Source organism: Phocoena sinus, chromosome 1 (genome assembly GCF_008692025.1).
Source record: "Phocoena sinus isolate mPhoSin1 chromosome 1, mPhoSin1.pri, whole genome shotgun sequence".
NCBI lineage: Eukaryota > Metazoa > Chordata > Mammalia > Artiodactyla > Phocoenidae > Phocoena > Phocoena sinus.
In genome coordinates, this window is record NC_045763.1 from 142,289,256 (window position 1) to 142,307,699 (window position 18,444).

Sequence of the window (18,444 nt, forward strand, 5' to 3'; positions counted from 1 at the left end):
ATCTTTGATAAAGGAGGCAGGAATGTACAGTTGAGAAAGGACAGCCTCTTCAATAAGTGGTGCTGGGAAAACTGGACAGCTACATGTAAAAGTATGAGATTAGATCACTCCCTAGCACCATACACAAAAATAAGCTCAAAATGGATTAAAGACCTAAGTGTAAGGCCAGACACTATCAAACTCTTAGAGGAAAACATAGGCAGAACACTCTATGACATAAATCACAGCAAGATCCTTTATGACCCACCTCCTAGAGAAATGGAAATAAAAACTAAAATAAACAAATGGGACCTAATGAAACTTCAAAGCTTTTGCACAGCAAAGGAAACCATAAACAAGATCAAAAGACAACTCTCAGAATGGGAGAAAATATTTGCAAATGAAGCAACTGACAACGGATTAATCTCCAAAATTTATAAGCAGCTCATGCAGCTCAATAACAAAAAGCCAAAGAACCCAATCCAAAAATGGGCAGAAGACCTAAATAGACATTTCTCCAAAGAAGATATACAGACTGCCAACAAACACATGAAAGAATGCTCAACATCATTAATCATTAGAGAAATGCAAATCAAAACTACAATGAGTTATCATCCCACACCAGTCAGAATGGCCATCATCAAAAAATCTAGAAACAATAAATGCTGGAGAGGGTGTGGAGAAAAGGGAACACTTTTGCACTGCTGGTGGGAATGTGAATTGGTACAGCCACTATGGAGAACAGTATGGAGGTTCCTTAAAAAACTACAAATAGAATTACCATATGATCCAGCAATCCCACTACTGGGCATATACCCTGAGAAAACCATAATTCAAGAAGAGTCATGTACCAAAATGTTCATTGCAGCTCTATTTACAATAGCCCGGAGATGGAAGCAACGTCAGTGTCCATCATCGGATGAATGGATTAAGAAGATGTGGCACATATATACAATGGAATATTACCCTGCCATAAAAAGAAACGAAATTGAGCTATTTGTAATGAGGTGGATGGACCTAGAGTCTGTCATACAGAGTGCAGTAAGTCTGAAAGAAAAAGACAAATACCATATGCTAACACATATATATGGAATTTAAGAAAAAAAATGTCATGAAGAACCTAGGGGTAAGACAGGAATAAAGACACAGACCTACAAGAGAACAGACTTGAGGATATGGGGAGGGGGACGGGTAAGCTGTGACAAAGCGAGAGAGAGGCATGGACATATATACACTACCAAACGTCAGGTAGATAGCTAGTGGGGAAGCAGCCGCATAGCACAGGGAGATCAGCTCGGTGCTTTGTGACCGCCTAGAGGGGTGGGATAGGGAGGGTGGGAGGGAGGGAGACGCAAGAGGGAAAAGATATGGGAACATATGTATATGTATAACTGATTCACTTTGTTATAAAGCAGAAACTAACACACCATTTTAAAGCAATTATACTCCAATAAAGATGTAAAACAAAAAGCCTAGACAAACTAAAAGATAATATTAATATGCTTACAGTATTTGGATTTATAATTTAATGAGAAAGGAACATGCATGTATGAAAGAAATACTTTTTAAGAAATACAAACAGGGCTTTATAACGTTGTAGGAGATAGAGATAAATTCTGAGTGTTGGGGTATAGCTCAAGTGAGAGGAGGTGGAGAAAATAGTACCTGAACTGGGTTTGGAAATATAAATAATATGTTATTTTTTGGAGAAGGGAGAAAAGAGCTTTCTTTATGCAGGGAATAGCATGAGTAACTGCCCTGAACTATAGAGTACAGTACACATGGAATAGTAACTATTATGGTGTGTTGTATGATTGGAGAATGGAGTTTGTGGAGACATCAACTTAGAAATAAGTCTGAAAGACAGATATAGCCTAGATTGTTAAACGCCTCGCTAAGAACTTTTAATCTTACTGTTTAGAAGACTCCTCCATTAGGAATATGGAAAATATATTTGGAAAGGTGAGGCAGTCAGTGAGAACAGTTAAGACATTGACCAGATGATTTAGTGGAAATCGATGAATACTTAGACAAGGGTAGTGACAATAGGAATAGAACATAGGACTGGATAAATACAAAAGACATTTTGGAGATATCAGCCAGAGACATTCATTTATTAATGGCTGTGGTGGGAGTAGGGCTGAGGAAGGTGTCAAATATGATGTAACATTTTCACCAGGTGGCTAGAACAATAGTGATACTATTCACTGAGACCAAACCTTCATGAAGGAGTTTTGGGTACGTATATTTCTGGACATAATGAGTATGAAATAGTCCAGTCTAGTGTGAGTATAGACTATTTGCTAGTCCAAGTAGATTTGTCCTAAATACACATGGAAATTTGAGCCTGGAGCTTAAGTAAAGAGTCTAAGTTTGGATGTAGAATATGATTCTTATAGTTGACAGAGAAATAGAATTTATTTTTTGATACCCTTGAAAACACCAGGTGGCCTTTTGAATTCTTAGTACAGTTTCTAAAATCTAGGTGTATGGAACACACATAATCTCTGTATAACCTACAGTGTATTTTAGGTGGAATACATCTATTTAATACCCGGCCCTTAATTTTTGTTCTTGGCCAGAAGATATAATTTTTTTGGATTAAGAATAGGGTGTGGGAGGATCAATGATTCTGGAATACACTCCACAACTGCTTTGACAGAACCTGTTTTATTAGCTCACATAAACCCCACCTGCTGGGGCCTTTGCTTGATTGGCAATCTGGTAATCCTCTTGTGAGAATTAACTGAACGGCTTTATCTATAAATAACATTCATTTTCAAGTGTGAGATACAAAGGTGTAGTTATGGCAATGAGAGATTGTCTAGCCTACCACCTTTTTAAATTCAGAGTTAGTTCCTAGCGCATTTGTCAAGCTTTTACATTCTTGTCACATTTCTAATATCTTAGGGCATAGTTTGTGAAGAAAACAACTTTTCTTGGAGGAAATATGAACCTGTTTTAGGATTTAGCTTATTATTAGTATTGTTATTATTCCAATGCTTAATCGGGTAACATTGAGTCACTTTTTTTCTTCCAGTTTTGAGATATCGTTGACATGACAGCACTGTATAAGTTTAAGGTGTGCAGCATAATGATTTGACCTACATATATCATGAAGTGATCATCACAGTAAGTTTGGTGAACATCCATCATCTCAGATAAATAAAAATGAAGGAAAAAGAAGGAAATATTTTTTCCTTGTGATGAGACCACTTAGGATTTACTCTTTTAACAACTTTCATATAGAACATTCAGTAATGTTAGTTATATTAATCATGTTGCACATTACATTCCTAGTACTTATCTTATAACTGGAAGTCTATATCTTTTGATCACCTTCATCCAATCCACCTCACACAACCCACCTGTAACCACAAATCTGATCTCTTTTTTTTATGAGTTTGTTTACTTGTTTTTGAAGTATAATTAACCTATGACACTAGTTGGTTCCTGTTACCAACATAGTGAGTTGATATTTCTATATATTTCAAAATGATCACCGTGATAAGTGTAGTTACTATGTGTCACCATATAAAGATATTACCTTATTATTACATTGAATAAATTTTAATAATTTACAAAACACTTTTACTGACATGGTTTCACCTTGATCTTCACAATAACTCAAGTGGAGGCAGAGTTGTTACATTTAATAGGTGAAGAAACAGACTGAGAGAGGTTGAGTAATTTGCTCAAGATCCCAGAGCCAATAAGAGTTGGAACCAGGGCTTTGACATTAACTTGGCTCCAGATGGGCTTTTTTATTCCTATTACATGTCTCTACTTTTTCTAGTAATATTTCTACATCTGATATTTAATATTCTTCCTTGTATGATCTCAAATGAATAGACTATATATATTCTTGTTTTCCACCTTCAAAATTCTTGACATATCTTTTGATATGGTAAATGTGCTATTAAAATATGATCAACACCTTAGGAAAAAGTCTGTGTGTTAACTCATCATATTGATAGTGTCAAGGTTGTTGATTCTTGTTTGATTTTCTCTTTCCTTTTCTCTTTCTTTCTCTTTCCTTCTTTCTCTTCCTTCCTTCCTTCTTTCTTTCTCTTTCTTTCTTTCTTTTTTCTTTCTTTCTGTAGCTGCATGGCTATGTTAAGCTTAACTAAGTTACTAGTAGATTTTGGCTGTAATATTCAGCAACACATATTTTGGCTTTATTTTCAAATTAGGTGTCATTTAAATCATGGTATTTACGTTTTATGAAAATTGAAAACTAATAAGAATGAAATATGGAACTGAGGTTGAGCAAAATGTATAGGAAACAATAAGATAGCCAAATACCTGTTTGTATCCAGAATCTGTTCTGCCTTTCCTTTTTTAAAGAAAATATTTTGAATATCATCTTTAGGGACTTTAAATAAAAAATTGATCCTTTACCTAAAGTGTATTGTCTTTTAACTGGGGAAAAGGGCAGAGATAAAAGAGCACCCAGCTTAGGACACTGCACTGCCCTTTATTGGAAGGAGCAGTGCTGCCAGCTGTCTTTGCTCTGGTTCAGATGCTAGTCATTCAAGGAATCTGATGCTATTTTCCCCTTGTTTAAGTTTGTATTCCTACTGTTTCTTGAGGTCTTTCCGAGTCATGGAAGAGAAGGAGTTAGGCAGAAGGGATCTCAGAATATTGTCTTTGTATGTTAAAGAGCTATCATAATCACTGAGAGAAACGTAAGTTTCATTGGGCGATGAGTATCACTGTATCAGTATTTCCTTGGAAAGAACTATTATGAGGCAAATCAGTGTGTAACCTGGAAGAGGACATCACCAGAAAAGGACCAACTAACGATTGCTTTGTCAGATGTATAGAAACAAAACAAAACAAACTAAATTACATTATCACTTAACGTGGCTAACTTTCTAGTGCTCATTTTTTACAGTTTGGGAGGATTCTATTTAGATTTTAAAAGAGTCAGCAACCTCTTTTCCTTATTTGGCAGTACGTTATTTTAGTTATGTTTCCTCCCCCACCCCTTTTTTTTACATTTATTTAGTTTTTTTGAAACATTTCAAGATATAAAGATCCTATAAATAGGATCTTTAGCAACACAATAAGGGCCTTTCCTAATCCTGGTTGAGAAGAGGTGGAACAACCTGTTCAATACTGAGCAGAGGAGTTAGCATTTCAGTATCTCTGTGAGAATTTATTTGTAGTAAAGTGGTCAATTTTAAAATTCTTTAAAACAAATTCAGTCATTCTACCCTTTTTGCTTAATTTAATTTGTAAACTCTGATGAAATTTCCCTCCTTATTGCATAATTTCCATATTTTAGTTTTGGTCAACAAGGCCAGTCCCACAGAGAATTAGCAAGTTGTACGAGTTTTGTGTTTAGCCTCTGCTCCCTTTCCCTTTTGATGTTTGGCTTCTTTGCTTAGCTGATCTTGCCTTGTTCCCACTCCTACAGCACACACTGGCTGTTATTCTAGCAGTGCTGTATGCTGTATGTACCATTCCTCCAGCCTCCTGGCCATTCAACACTCCCTGTAGCTTCACCTCTTCTCTCATTATTTACTGCTTCCCTTTTGACAATAAATATTCTGATAGATTAATCTATTCTAAAGAATTTGTGATTTATAGTGTCTTACTTCTCTAGATAATGTTGTGTTGTGATATTTCAAAATGCAACTGCCAGAGAAACTCCAAGAAACATCATGTAAGTAGGAAAAAATGTATTAGTGGCAGGAATCCTAGGCTTGGGTGCAGGCCAGTTTGAGAGGCAATTTGGAGGCCTTTTGCTAGCCTCAGATTCACATTTTCTAGGCGGCTTCCTACATCATCTGAGGTGGAATTTTGATGCTCTGTTTCTGGTTTTTAACACCACACTCAGTGAGACTATCATGTGAAATTATTACCAAGGGGGAATTTAGCCACTGCCTTTGCAAGCCAATAGACAGTTTATCAAAGGGTAAAGAGGACATTATTTCAGATCTGTCTTGGGTTTGTTTGTAGGGCAGAGTCTCTGCTGTTTTATTTTCTTTTTTTCTGCTGTTTTATTTAATCAACATAGGCTGTTTCCATATTCATAATTATGAATAGAGGATTTAAGTTTAATGTTTTAAATTCCATGTTTCTAAGATTAATATTAAAAAGATTGAAAAATGGCAAGCCTTTTCAGGATGTATAATCAAATAGGTAAATTATCTACACCACTGGAGAAATTTCAAAAATTTACCAGTTTTTTATTTTATTTTATTTTATTTTTTTTTGTTTATTTATTTATTTATTTATTTTAAACATCTTTATTGGGGTATAATTGCTTTACAATGGTGTGTTAGTTTCTGCTTTATAACAAAGTGAATCAGCTATACATATACATATGTTCCCATATGTCTTCCCTCTTGCGTCTCCCTCCCTCCCACTCTCCCCATCCCACCCTTCCAGGCTGTCACAAAGCACCGAGCTAATATCCCTGTGCCTTGCGGCTGCTTCCCCCCAGCTATCTACCCCAGTTTTTTAAAATATAATTTTCAATTTCATATACCCACTTCTCTATTAACATATTGCATTCACAGGGAGAGCATTTATTTCTTTTTTTTTAATTTTTAAATTAAATTAATTTTTTTATACAGCAGGTTCTTATTAGTCATCAATTTTATACACATTAGTGTATACGTGTCAATCCCAATCGCCCAATTCATCACACCACCACTCCAACCTGGCTGCGGCTTTCCCCCCTTGGGGTCCATACGTTTGTTCTCTACATCTGTGTCTCAATTTCTGCCCTGCAAACCGATTCATCTGTACCATTTTTCTAGGTTCCACATATATGTGTTAATATACGACATTTGTTTTTCTTTCTGGCTTACTTCAGTCTGTATGACAGTCTTTAGATTCATCCACGTCTCAACTAATGACCCAATTTCGTTCCTTTTTATGACTGAGTAATACTCCATTGTATATATGTACCACATCTTCTTTATCCATTCATCTATCAATGGGCATTTAGGTTGCTTCCATGACCTGGCTATTGTAAATAGTGCTGCAATGAACATTGGGGTGAATGTGTCTTTTTGAATTATGGTTTTCTCTGGGTATATGCCCAGTAGTGGGATTGCTGGATCATATGGTAATTCTATTTTTAGATTTTTAAGGAACCTCCATACTGTTCTCCATAGTGGCTGAATCAATTTACATTCCCACCAACAGTGCAAGAGCGTACCCTTTTCTCCACACTCTCTCCAGCATTTGTTGTTTGTAGATTTTCTGATGAAGCCCATTCTGAGCGGTGTGAGGTGATACCTCATTGTAGTTTTGATTTGCATTTCTCTAATAATTAGTGATGTTGAGCAGCTTTTCATGTGCTTCTTGGCCATCTGTGTGTCTTCTTTGCAGAAGTGTCTATATAGGTCTTCTGCCCACTTTTGCATTGGGTTGTTTGTTTTTTTTAATATTGAGCTGCATGAGCTGTTTATATATTTTGGAGATTAATCCTTTGTCTGTTGATTCATTTGCAAATATTTTCTCCCATTCTGAGGATTGTCTTTTCGTCTTGTGTATGGATTCCTTTGCTGTGCAAAAGCTTTGAAGTTTCATTAGGTCCCATTTGTTTATTTTTGTTTTTATTTCCATTACTCTAGGAGGTGGATCAAAAAAGATCTTGCTGTGATTTATGTCAAAGAGTGTTCTTCCTATGTTTTCCTCTAAGAGTTTTATAGTGTCCAGTCTTACATTGAGGCCTCTAATCCATTTTGAGTTTATTTTTGTGTATGGTGTTGGGAGTGTTCTAATTTCATTCTTTTACATGTAGCTGTCCAGTTTTCCCAGCACCATTTATTGAAGATGCTGTCTTTTCTCCATTGGATATCCTTGCCTGCTTTGTCATAGATTAGTTGACCATAGGTGCGTGGGTTTATCTCTGGGCTTTCTCTCTTGTTCCATTGATCTATGTTTCTGGTTTTGTGCCAGTACCATATTGTCTTGATTACTGTAACTTTGTAGTATGTCTGAAGTCAGGGAGTCTGATTCTTCCAGCTCCGTTTCTTTCCCCCAAGACTGCTTTGGCTACTCGGGGTCTTCTGTGTCTCCATACAAATTTTAAGATTTTTTGTTCTAGGTCTGTAAAAAATGCCATTGGTAATTTGATAGGGACTGCATTGAATCTGTAGATTGCTTTCGGTAGTATTGTCATTTTCACAATATTGATTCTTCCAATCCAAGAACATGGTATAACTCTCCATCTGTTGGTATCATCTTTAATTTCTTTCATCAGTGTCTTATAGTTTTCTGCATACAGGTTTTTGTCTCCCTAGGTAGGTTTATTCCTAGGTATTTTATTCTTTTTGTTGCAATGGTAAATGGGAGTGTTTCCTTAATTTTTCTTTCAGATTTTTCATCATTAGTGTATAGGAATGCCAGAGATTTCTGTGCATTAATTTTATATCCTGCAGCTTTACCAAATTCATTGATTAGGTCTAGTAGTTTCCTGGTGGCATCTTTAGGATTCTCTATGTATAGTATCATGTCATCTGCAAACAGTGACAGTTTTACCTCTTCTTTTCCAATTTGTATTCCTTTTATTTCTTTTTCTTCTCTGATTGCCATGGCTAGGACTTCCAAAACTATGTTGAATAATAGTGGTAAGAGTGGATATCCTTGTCTAGTTCCTGATCTTAGAGGAAATGCTTTCAGTTTTTCACCATTGAGAATGATGTTTGCTGTGGGTTTGTCATATATGGCCTTTATTACGTTGAAGTAGGTTCCCTCTATGCCCACTTTCTGGAGAGTTTTTATCATAAATTGGTGTTGAATTTTATCAAAACTTTTTTCTGCATCTATTGAGATGATCATATGGTTTTTCTTCTTCATTTTGTTAATATGGTGTATCACATTGATTGATTTGCATATATTGAAGTATGCTTGCATCCCTAGGATAAATCCCACTTCATCATGGTGTATGAAACTTTTAATGTGTTGTTGGATTCTGTTTGCTAGTATTTTGTTGAGGATTTTTGCATCTATATTCATCAGTGGTATTTGTTTATAATATTTTTTTTTGTAGTATCTTTGGTGTTGGTATCAGGGTGATGGTGGTCTCATAGAATGAGTTTGGGAGTGTTCCTTCCTCTGCAATTTTTTGGAAGAGTTTGAGAAGGATGGGTGTTAGGTCTTCTCTAAATGTTTGATAGAATTCACCTGTGAAGCCATCTGGTCCTGGACTTCTGTTTCTTGGAAGATTTTTAATCACAGTTTCAATTTCATTACTTATGATTGGTCTGTTCATATTTTCTATTTGTTACTGGTTCAGTCTTGGAAGGTTATACCTTTCTAAGAAGTTGTCCTTTTCTTCCAGGTTGTCCCTTTTATTGGCATAGTGTTGCTTGTAGTAGTCTCTTACGATGCTTTGTATTTCTGTGGTGTCTGTTGTAACTTCTACTTTTTCATTTCTAATTTTATTGATTTGAGTCCTCTCCCTCTTTTACTTGATGAGTCTGGTTAATGGTTTTTCAATTTTGTTTATCTTCTCAAAGAACCAGCTTTTAGTTTTATTAATCTTTACTATTGTTTCTTTGTTTCTATTTCCTTTATTTCTGTTCTGATCTTTATGATTTCTTTCCTTGTGCTAACTTTGGGTTTTGTTTGTTCTTCTTTCTCTAGTTCCTTTAGGTGTAAGGTTAGATTATTTATTTGAGATGTTTCTTGTTTCTTGAGGTAGGCTTGTATAGCTATAAACTTCCCTCTTAGAACTGCTTTTGCTGCATCCCATAGGTTTTGGATCGTCGTGTTTTCATTGTCATTTGTCTGTAGGTATTTTTTGATTTCCTCTTTCATTTCTTCAGTGATCTCTTGGTTATTTTGTAACGTATTGTTTAGCCTCCATGTGTTTGTGTTTTTAACATTTTTTTCCCTGTAATTGATTTCTAGTCTCATAGTGTTGTGGTCAGAAAAGATGCTGGTATGATTTCAGTTTTCTTAAATTTACTGAGGCTTGTTTTGTGACCCAAGGTGTGATCTATCCTGGCGAATAATCCTTGCGCACTTGAGAAGAAAGTGTAATCTGCTGTTTTCGGATGGAATGTCCTATAAATATCAATTAAATCTATCTGGTCTATTGTGTCATTTAAAGCTTCTGTTTCTTTATTTATTTTCATTTTGGATGATCTGTCCATTGATGTAAGTGAGGTGTTAAATTCCCCCACTATTATTGTGTTACTGTCGATTTCCTATTTTATAGCTGTTAGCAGTTGCCTTATGTATTGAGGTGCTCCTATGTTGGGTGCATATATAGTTGTAATTGTCATACCTTCTTCTTGGATTGATCCCTTGACCATTATGTAATGTCCTTCCTTGTCTCTTGTAACATTCTTTATTTTAAAGTCTGTTTTATCTGATATGAGTATTGCTACTCCTGCTTTCTTCTGATTTCCATCTGCATGGAATATCTTTTTCCATCCCCTTACTTTCAGTCTGTATGTGTCCCGAGGTCTGAAGTGGGTCTCTTGTAGACAGCATAGATATGGGTCTTGTTTTTGTATCCATTCAGCAAGCCTGTGTCTTGTGCTTGGAGCATTTAATCCATTCACATTTAAGGTAATTATCGATATGTATGTTCCTATGACCATTTTCTTAATTGTTTTGGGGGTGTTTTTGTAGGTCCTCTTCTCTTGTGTTTCCCACTTTGAGAAGTTCCTTTAGTATTTGCTGTAGAGCTAGTTTGGTGGTGCTGAATTGTCTTAGCTTTTGTTTGTCTGTAAAGTTTTTGATTTCCCCATCGAATCTGAATGAGGTCCTTGCTGGGTAGAGTAATCTTGGTTGTGGTTTCTTCCCTTTCATCCATTTAAGTATATCATGCCGCTCCCTTCTGGCTTGTAGAATTTCTTCTGAGAAATCAGCTGTTAACCTTATGGGAGTTCCCTTGTATGTTATTTGTCGTTTTTCCTTTGCTGCTTTCAATAACTTTTCTTTGTCTTTAATTTTTGCCAGTTTGATTACTATGTGTCTCGTCGTGTATCTCCTTGGGTTTATCCTGTATGGGACTCTCTCTGCTTCCTGGACTTGGGTGGCTATTTCTTTTCCCATGTTAGGGAAGTTTTCAACTATAATCTCCTCAAATATTTTCTCTGGTCCTTTCTCTCTCTCTTCTCCTTCTGGTACAAATGTTGTTGTGCAATAATGCAAATGTTGTGCAATAATGCAAATGTTGTTGTGTTTAATTTTGTCCCAGAGGTCCCTTAGGTTGTCTTCATTTCTTTTTGTTCTTTTTTTTTTTTTTTACAAAGTTCTATTTATTTTCAATAATGAAATCAACACAACAAAGAGGAATTAATCCTCTAATTTTTAAATCTAACCTATTCTTAGCACAAAACTATCCTCAATAAATAGAAACACATTACTAGTAACCAAGTAAGACTTTTCCCAAGACTGTCTAAATTTTTGTGTTTTAAACAAAACTGGATGGTAGATAAAGAAACACATGCTAGAGACTTAACTGACACAGACTTGAAGAAAAGAACAGCCAACAAACAGGCTCCCCAAATATAAGTTGGCAAAAGGAATACGGGGTTTTCAAAGCAGCCCAGAAATCAGAGTTCACTGGGGGATGCAAGGGTTTGGGACAGTCCATGTTCCAAGGCCTTGTAATTAAATCTTTCCACATTCCTAGATTCTTGATTTGGAATCTATCATAATCTAGAGAAGCTTCTGCCAAAGGATAGGAGGCTCTTTATTTATGCTTTCTGAAAAGACCCATCTAATTTTCCGCCTTTGACTTTGTCACTAGCTCCTCTCACCAATACAGCAGGGATTCCATTCCAGAAAGCGGTTATTACTATGTAAACCAACCTCTCTGTTTTTGATTTTCCTTTTACAAACACATTGATACTGCCAGGAACAGCTCTAAATATATCCAATTTCTTTTATTTTCATCCTCCAACTTTGCTTGGCTACAAAATCTAGGACTCACAGAGCAACAATAGCATTTGGTCAAAAGATGAGTGTCAGTTCCAATGTAAAAATCTCTGAAGTTCAATAGTCACAAAAAATTTTTTTAATGCCTTATCTGCCAAAGCTTTTTTTTTCATTATCTTGCCAATTATTTCTTTCGGAATTCAATCATCCGAGCTGCATTCTGAGCACCAAATTTTTTGACCAGTGCATCCCGGGTACCCTCATCATCTTTTTGCAAATCTAAGTCATCCTGTCGGGACCAAATGGGATACCCATCAGCTCTCTGACCAGAGTCTAAAAAGGAGGAAGTACCCTCCAGCTCACCACTATTTTTTAGGAAGGCCTGTGTAACTGTCGACAGATCCAAGTTAAACTTTTCCATTAACTGCCGGATGATCTTAATGGCAGCTCTCACCTCTGGTGCGGAAACTTTTTCTTCTTCTTCTGCTTCCTCATCAGGCTGTGTTTCTGAGTCTTCCTCAGGTGTGGGTGGATCATCATCACACATTGTTATATGTATTTCAAAATCAGGGCTCTCATCCACCACAATCTCCTCAAACTCCCGGGTGGCTTCTACAAGCATCTTTTTGACTGCTTCTTCATTCTCCTTGATCTCTTCCTTTTCAAATTCTTCTTCAGGCAAGTCTGGAGTTCTCTTATTCTGTGGTTCCCCGCTATCAGCATCCTCGGCGTCTTGCTCAGTTTTCCGCTTGAGTTTCTGGGAGGAGGGGCTCACTGGGGCCTCCCCCAACAGGTACTTATGCTCCTGGACCCGCAGGCGCTTGAGATAGTGGTCCTTCATGGACTGCCACGAGTGCTGGGTGAGCGAGCTCTTCTCCATTGCTTTCCACAAGGCGTTGCCGGTGACGGAGCTGGGCGAGCAGGCATGTTCCTTCACATAGTTCAAGATGGCCACGTCCGAGAAGACGATCTGCCCCGCCTGTGGCTGCAGCTTGGGCTCCGTGGCGGCGGTGCTCCCAGCCTGAGCCCCGGGCTTCGTCTCTGGGGCCTGGTCGGCCCCTGGAGCCGGGCCCAACCGATAGGCCTCCAGCGCGAGCCTCTCGTTGCGCTCCACGCAGTCCAGGATGTACTGCGTGGAAATGAAGTCGCCCAAGGCCTTGGCCGCCGCCTCCCCGGGCTGAGCCAGCAGCACGGCCCCGGGCTCCTGCATGCGACACAAGGTGCCGCCTCCGTGCAGGATGAGCGTCGAGAGCCTGCGCTTCGCCGGGCTGGGACGCACGTAGAAGGACATGGAGCTGCCATCCTTCCTCACGAACAGAGTCGAGGAATGGGTTGGCCCATTGGGGCCTTTGCCCAAATCCATCGCCTCAGCCATAGCTCACGCCGAGCACCAGAAGAAGGTGCCGTCTTGCCAGCACACGGCGTACAGAGACCCTCGTTCTTTTTTTAAAATTCTGTTCCTCAGCAGTGCATTCCACCATTCTGTCTTGCAGGCCACTTATCCATTCTTCTGCCTCAGTTTTTCTGCTATTGATTCCTTCTAGTGTAGTTTTCATTTCAGTTATTGTATTGTTCATCTCTGTTTGTTTGTTCTTTAATTCTTCTGGTCTTTGTTAAACATTTCTTGCATCTTCTCGATCTTTGCCTCCATTCTTTTTCCGAGGTCCTGGATCATCTTCACTATTATTATTCTGAATTCTTTTTCTGGAAGGTTGCCTACCTCCACTTCATTTAGTTGTTTTTCTGGGGTTTTATCTTGTTCCTTCATCTGGTACATAACCCTCTGCCTTTTCATCTTGTCTATCTTTCTGTGAATGTGGTTTTTGTTCCACAGGCTGCAGGATTGTGAGAGAGCATTTCTGATGTTTCCTACTACTGAATTGAAAATGCGTATGAAACCTGTAAATGCACAGTACTGTAAATACCTGCACTGATTGAATAGTCTCCCACTTTGTTTCTCCTGTGAAACAAGTTTACTACATGTGAAAACTGCATTGGCTTTTTGAGGTCACAGGTAAAAGTGGGTTTGAAAGTGGTCAGTGAACAGTTGTGGGGTAGCTACTCTCAGCTCCTCTGCGTTGAGCTTCATAGTCTCAGCTAGCAGTCCACCCTACTTGCAGTTCACAATATCTGTCACTTGGGCGCAGCATAATGACATACGTACAGACCTGATGTCTGGTTTAACAAGGAAGAACTGATTGCAGAGCAAACCACAGAGCCCACGAACATGAAAATCAGGTCAAGTTTTTTTTCATACACACTGCTCAACTGATTGAAACACAAGGTGAGCGTATTAGAAAGAACAGTTATTTTTCTATAATTGAAAATCCTTATCCAAAGAATATGTGATTTGCATTAGAAAATTATTTGTAATTATGAATTTTAAATTAGGGTTTAAGGGGTGGGGGGGCAGGGTGGAAGAATGAATGATGTCTTTCCTGTCTGTGCATGGAACCATACATAGTAGTTAAGCCATTTGGCACTAATGTCAGACTTCTTTGTCTTAACCTACCATGATATTTTGGGCAAGTTATTTAACATATTTATGCCTTAATTTCCTCAAATACAACACAGGGGGAATTATAGTATGCATTCATAGGTTTGTTAAGGATGAAATGACCAATTTTAATACACATATACAGTACATGTAAGTGCAATGTAAATGTTAATTTGGATTATATTCATGAGGTAAATGCTGACCTTTTCAAGTTAAAAGACCTCAACTGAGTATCAGCACACAAGAAAGCATTTGAGTGAGATGCTTACACTGTATTTTATGGTCGTTGGTCATAATGATCCTGGAAAAAATACGTTTGAAGAAGCTATTTAAGAGGAGAGCAAAAATATTAACGAAAAGAAATTTAAGTTTAAGTGTAAATTAGGGGAGAGGTCTCACGAGTGCTTATGTGGAAGAGAAATTTCCCTTCTTCACAAAGTCTTGAACCAGTACCTTTTAGTCAGTAACAGAGTAGTGGCTCCTTCCTACTCAGGAACTCACCTGTTACTAATGAAAGCAATATCGCAGTAAATAAGACCTGAAAAAACCTTAACAAAAAGACAATTCAAATTGAGGAAACAGTCTTTTTGAGTTCCGAATCCAAATTCAGTCTGCACTTACCAAGAACTTAAGAGAACTTAAACGAGCTTAAACTTTCTGGAGATAGAAGACCTGCACCCATGAAGGTGAAGCTATACAAGTACCAGAGTGAATGAGGTTGGAACTTAGAGGAAAAAGAAAGTTGAGCTAGAATGATTAAGTGGTAAAGAACTGGAAGTGGGATTTTAATGTGGCCTTAAATATTGTTTGGGATTTGGAAAGGAGAAGGAGGAAGAAGAAAACTTAGGTGGGTGTTATGGACTGAATTGTATCCCCCTCAAATTCATATGTTAAACTCCTAACCCCCAAAACCTCAGAATGTGACTACATTTGGAGATAGGGATTTTAATGAGATAATGTTAAAATGAGGTCATTAGGGTGGGGCCTACTTCAATATGACTGCTATCCTTATAAGAAGAGGAAATTCTAGCCTCCAGAATTATGAGAAAATACATTTCTGTTGTTTAAGTCACCCATTTCGTGGTCCTTTGTTGTGGTAGTGCTAGCAAGCTAACACTGGGGGAAATTATGAACCAAGTGTGGAAGCAGAAATATGTGTTTCCTTGGAGGAGGACTAATAAGAAAATAGTGGTTTGGTATTGGGAAATGTTGAGTTGGCTTGTTGGAGAAGCAAGCTGATATGATACTGTCCTGAAAGAGGTGGGACTTAAACCAGCAGGATCTGGTCAGAGGTTTGGAACAGAGGTGGACTATGGATGCCCTGTCTTTGAAAGCTGAATCCGGCAGTGGTGTGACGGCTTCCATCAGACACAGACTGAAAGCAGAAGCCACATATGTGGTGAAAGACAACCAGCATTTGCAAATGAAGGAGTCGGGTTATATGTAAGTTGTAATTTAAAGTAAGAATGGGCAGTACTTGATGGCAAAGAAAGGAATACCTAAATGCACTAAAGTGGTTTTGAGCCAAGTTGACGAATGTGGTAGTGGTACCGTTGATAATGCAAATGTGCTGAAACTGGACCCTGTCTCATAGGAGGTAATGAGACAGGCTAGAGTTCAAGGCTACGAATGTCATGTGTTGATGCTGGAGCTAAAAGAATGGGTGAAATCTATGGGAGAGCATTTAAAAGGGCAGAGGATTAAACAGGAGGGTGAAAGGACTTTTAAGAACAAGGATGTCTACTATTTAATTTTAGAATTAGTGCTAAAGACAGAAGAGAAAGAACATTCACAGAAGGTGATAATCAAGTAAGACTGAATACTCACTGAAAACATAAGCTCAGAGCCAGGGGTAACCAGGAGAAAAGTGAATCTTCAATTCCCCTCCCCATCTAAGAATCCCCGAAGGCAGCTGTAGGTGGCACCCTCCAACATATGGGGATTGTAGTTCAAGTCAAATTGCACTTAAATCTTGAAAGACAGACTGCTCACTCTTGGGTAACACTCAGGTGTCAGCACCACAGAGCACTGGCTCTCTGAATTTGTTCTGTCTTTTGTTAGAATAGACATTTCATGTATCAAAATGAGTTCAAAGAGAAGAAGGGAAGAATAGGGCAGCTGTCTTTAAGTATCTGAAGGAATTTTCTGTGGAAGACTGATTGGACCTGGTTTGGGTTGCTTCAGAAGGAGAGCAGCATGGCAGTAACAGGAAAGCAGGTTTCAGTTCAGTATGAAAACTGAAATCTTCTAGCTGGCCTCTGCTAATGACTCTACCACCATCCCCTTCAGTCTTAGGCAAAATTGAGATCTTTTCATCCTGGCCTTTCCTTTCTTAGAAATGTACAACCAAGTAACCTGGCTATCTAGCTAGCTTAAAAAAAAAAATGGGTAAGTGAGTTGAGAATAATTATTGTAAGTCTTACTATCACCTTGCATAACGATTTATAGCCTTGACAAACTTCCATGTGCACTTAGACGTTCTATGGTTGTACATGACCAACACATTAAAGGACTTTCAAGAATCAGGGGGAAAAAAGATGGCAGTGACTTATTAAAATACCTTTCTTTTTCAAGAAAATCACATATTTCATAAGAGTATTGCTAATGAATTCTATTTAACTGTTGACTTTAATTCAGAACTTTTTTTTTCATGTCTCCCATTCCTACCACTATTGGCCCATGGGGGTGTGAATTCCTGGTATTTGAAATAACAAACCAAATCTTCAAACTTTAAATTGGAGGAGAATTACATGATTGATCAGAGGCCAAAAAGCATAGCCTTTTTGTTTGTTTTTATTCTTATTTGAATCACCAAACAATAGACATTAACAATATGGGTTACTAGAAATATCACCCAAACATTTTAGCTGGAAAAACAATGGGATAATTAGTTACTCTTTCCCACTTCAAAACTTATTATCTCTGAAACCAGTATTACTGTAAAGATCCTGGGAAAGTAAAACAAGCAAACAAAACAGACAATTTGGAAAGAGAAAGTAACATAATAGTGAGTCTCTTGATTTATAAAACTATCTAGTACTATTGTCATAGAACACAGGCAAATTACGAAAAGGCGAGTAAGATGTAACAGCAGTGAATACTGAACATTTGATCCCTCAGAAAACTCTTTGAGATGGGTCATCATCAAATGAAACCTAAATTATGGAAAGTCTAAGCTGTGAAGGTGTCATTGTGAATTGATCTGAGAAAGCCTCATGACAGGGCTGGTAGCTTAGTTGAGCCTCAAGAGATGGATAGGGTTCTCAGAATGTTGTACACGTTCTATCTTTGAGCACAGGGTGTTTTAACCTTAGCACTATTGACATTTGGGACTGGATAATTCTTTGTTGGGGTGGGGGCATCCTGTGCGTTACAGGATGTTTAGCAACATCCCTGGCCCTTATCATCTAGATGCTGGTGGCAGCCCTCCTCACCACCCTGAGTTGTGATAATCAAAAATGTCACCACATATTGCCAATGTCCTCTGGGGGGCAAAATTGCCCTGGTTGAGTACCACTGATATAGCACATAAAGGGTAGTAATGCATAATAAGAGAAATTGTCTTCATTTCAGTATTTTCAGGAGCAAACAAAAGAATAATGGTGCAATTTTGGCATATTTGAAGAAACTTGTCAAGTTTTTTGAAGGAGCTGCTTGGTTCACTCTTCAGGTGGTGTTCAGTCCTGGAAGAATCACACCACGTAATGCTGACACTGGGGGTACGTTGGCTCTCACGGAAGAGGTATCATAAAATCTTATACCTGTTTTCCCGACCGCCCAGTGATGACTGTACTTTTCCTGAGATTCCCTGAATAGTACATACAGACACAATAATTTCTGATGATTCATTAAAATTACAGTTTAGGAAATATGAAGACATTAAAAATATACTTTAAAGCCTACTCATGTTTTACTTTCCCACTTCTTCAAATACCAACTGAATTTATACTTTTTCCACTTTCATCAATTTCAATCAACTTGTTAGACATGGTTTTAGTCATATGTCCAGCTGAACTGCTGAGGGTGTGACTGTCTTAAACTGACTAGGCAGCTTTGGATAGCTTTTTAAAATTTATATTCAAAGAATGATGAAGTGATAAGTAGAG

General features: G+C 37.9%; 2 protein-coding genes and 1 long non-coding RNA gene across 4 annotated transcripts in view; 1 reads left to right on the plus strand and 2 right to left on the minus strand.

The window, feature by feature from the left end:
* The window catches only part of PDC (phosducin), a 41,722-nt gene extending 25,505 nt beyond the window's left edge, over window positions 1–16,217 (minus strand). Inside the window, 1 exon segment of the mRNA XM_032643433.1 lies at window positions 16,166–16,217. The gene's annotated coding sequence lies outside the window, so the exon portion shown is untranslated.
* LOC116759541 (telomeric repeat-binding factor 2-interacting protein 1-like) lies at window positions 11,811–13,216 on the minus strand. The gene has a single exon (XM_032643422.1). It carries the CDS (start codon window positions 13,214–13,216, stop codon window positions 12,026–12,028), a length of 1,191 nt encoding a protein of 396 aa, XP_032499313.1. The 3' UTR covers window positions 11,811–12,025.
* LOC116759549 overlaps window positions 15,586–18,444 on the plus strand; it is a 94,840-nt gene continuing 91,981 nt past the window's right edge. The window contains exons 1-2 of one of the 2 annotated variants that reach the window (XR_004351470.1): window positions 15,586–15,781; window positions 17,912–18,080. This is a non-coding gene — a long non-coding RNA (uncharacterized LOC116759549). The remainder of the gene's footprint in view (window positions 15,782–17,911; window positions 18,081–18,444) is intronic. The other variant, XR_004351472.1, reaches the window with a different exon arrangement.

Coding starts and splice junctions, on each gene's coding strand:
- LOC116759541 (XM_032643422.1), bottom strand. CDS start 13,216: ATGGCTGAGGCGATGGATTTGGGCAAAGGCCCCAATGGGCCAACCCAT.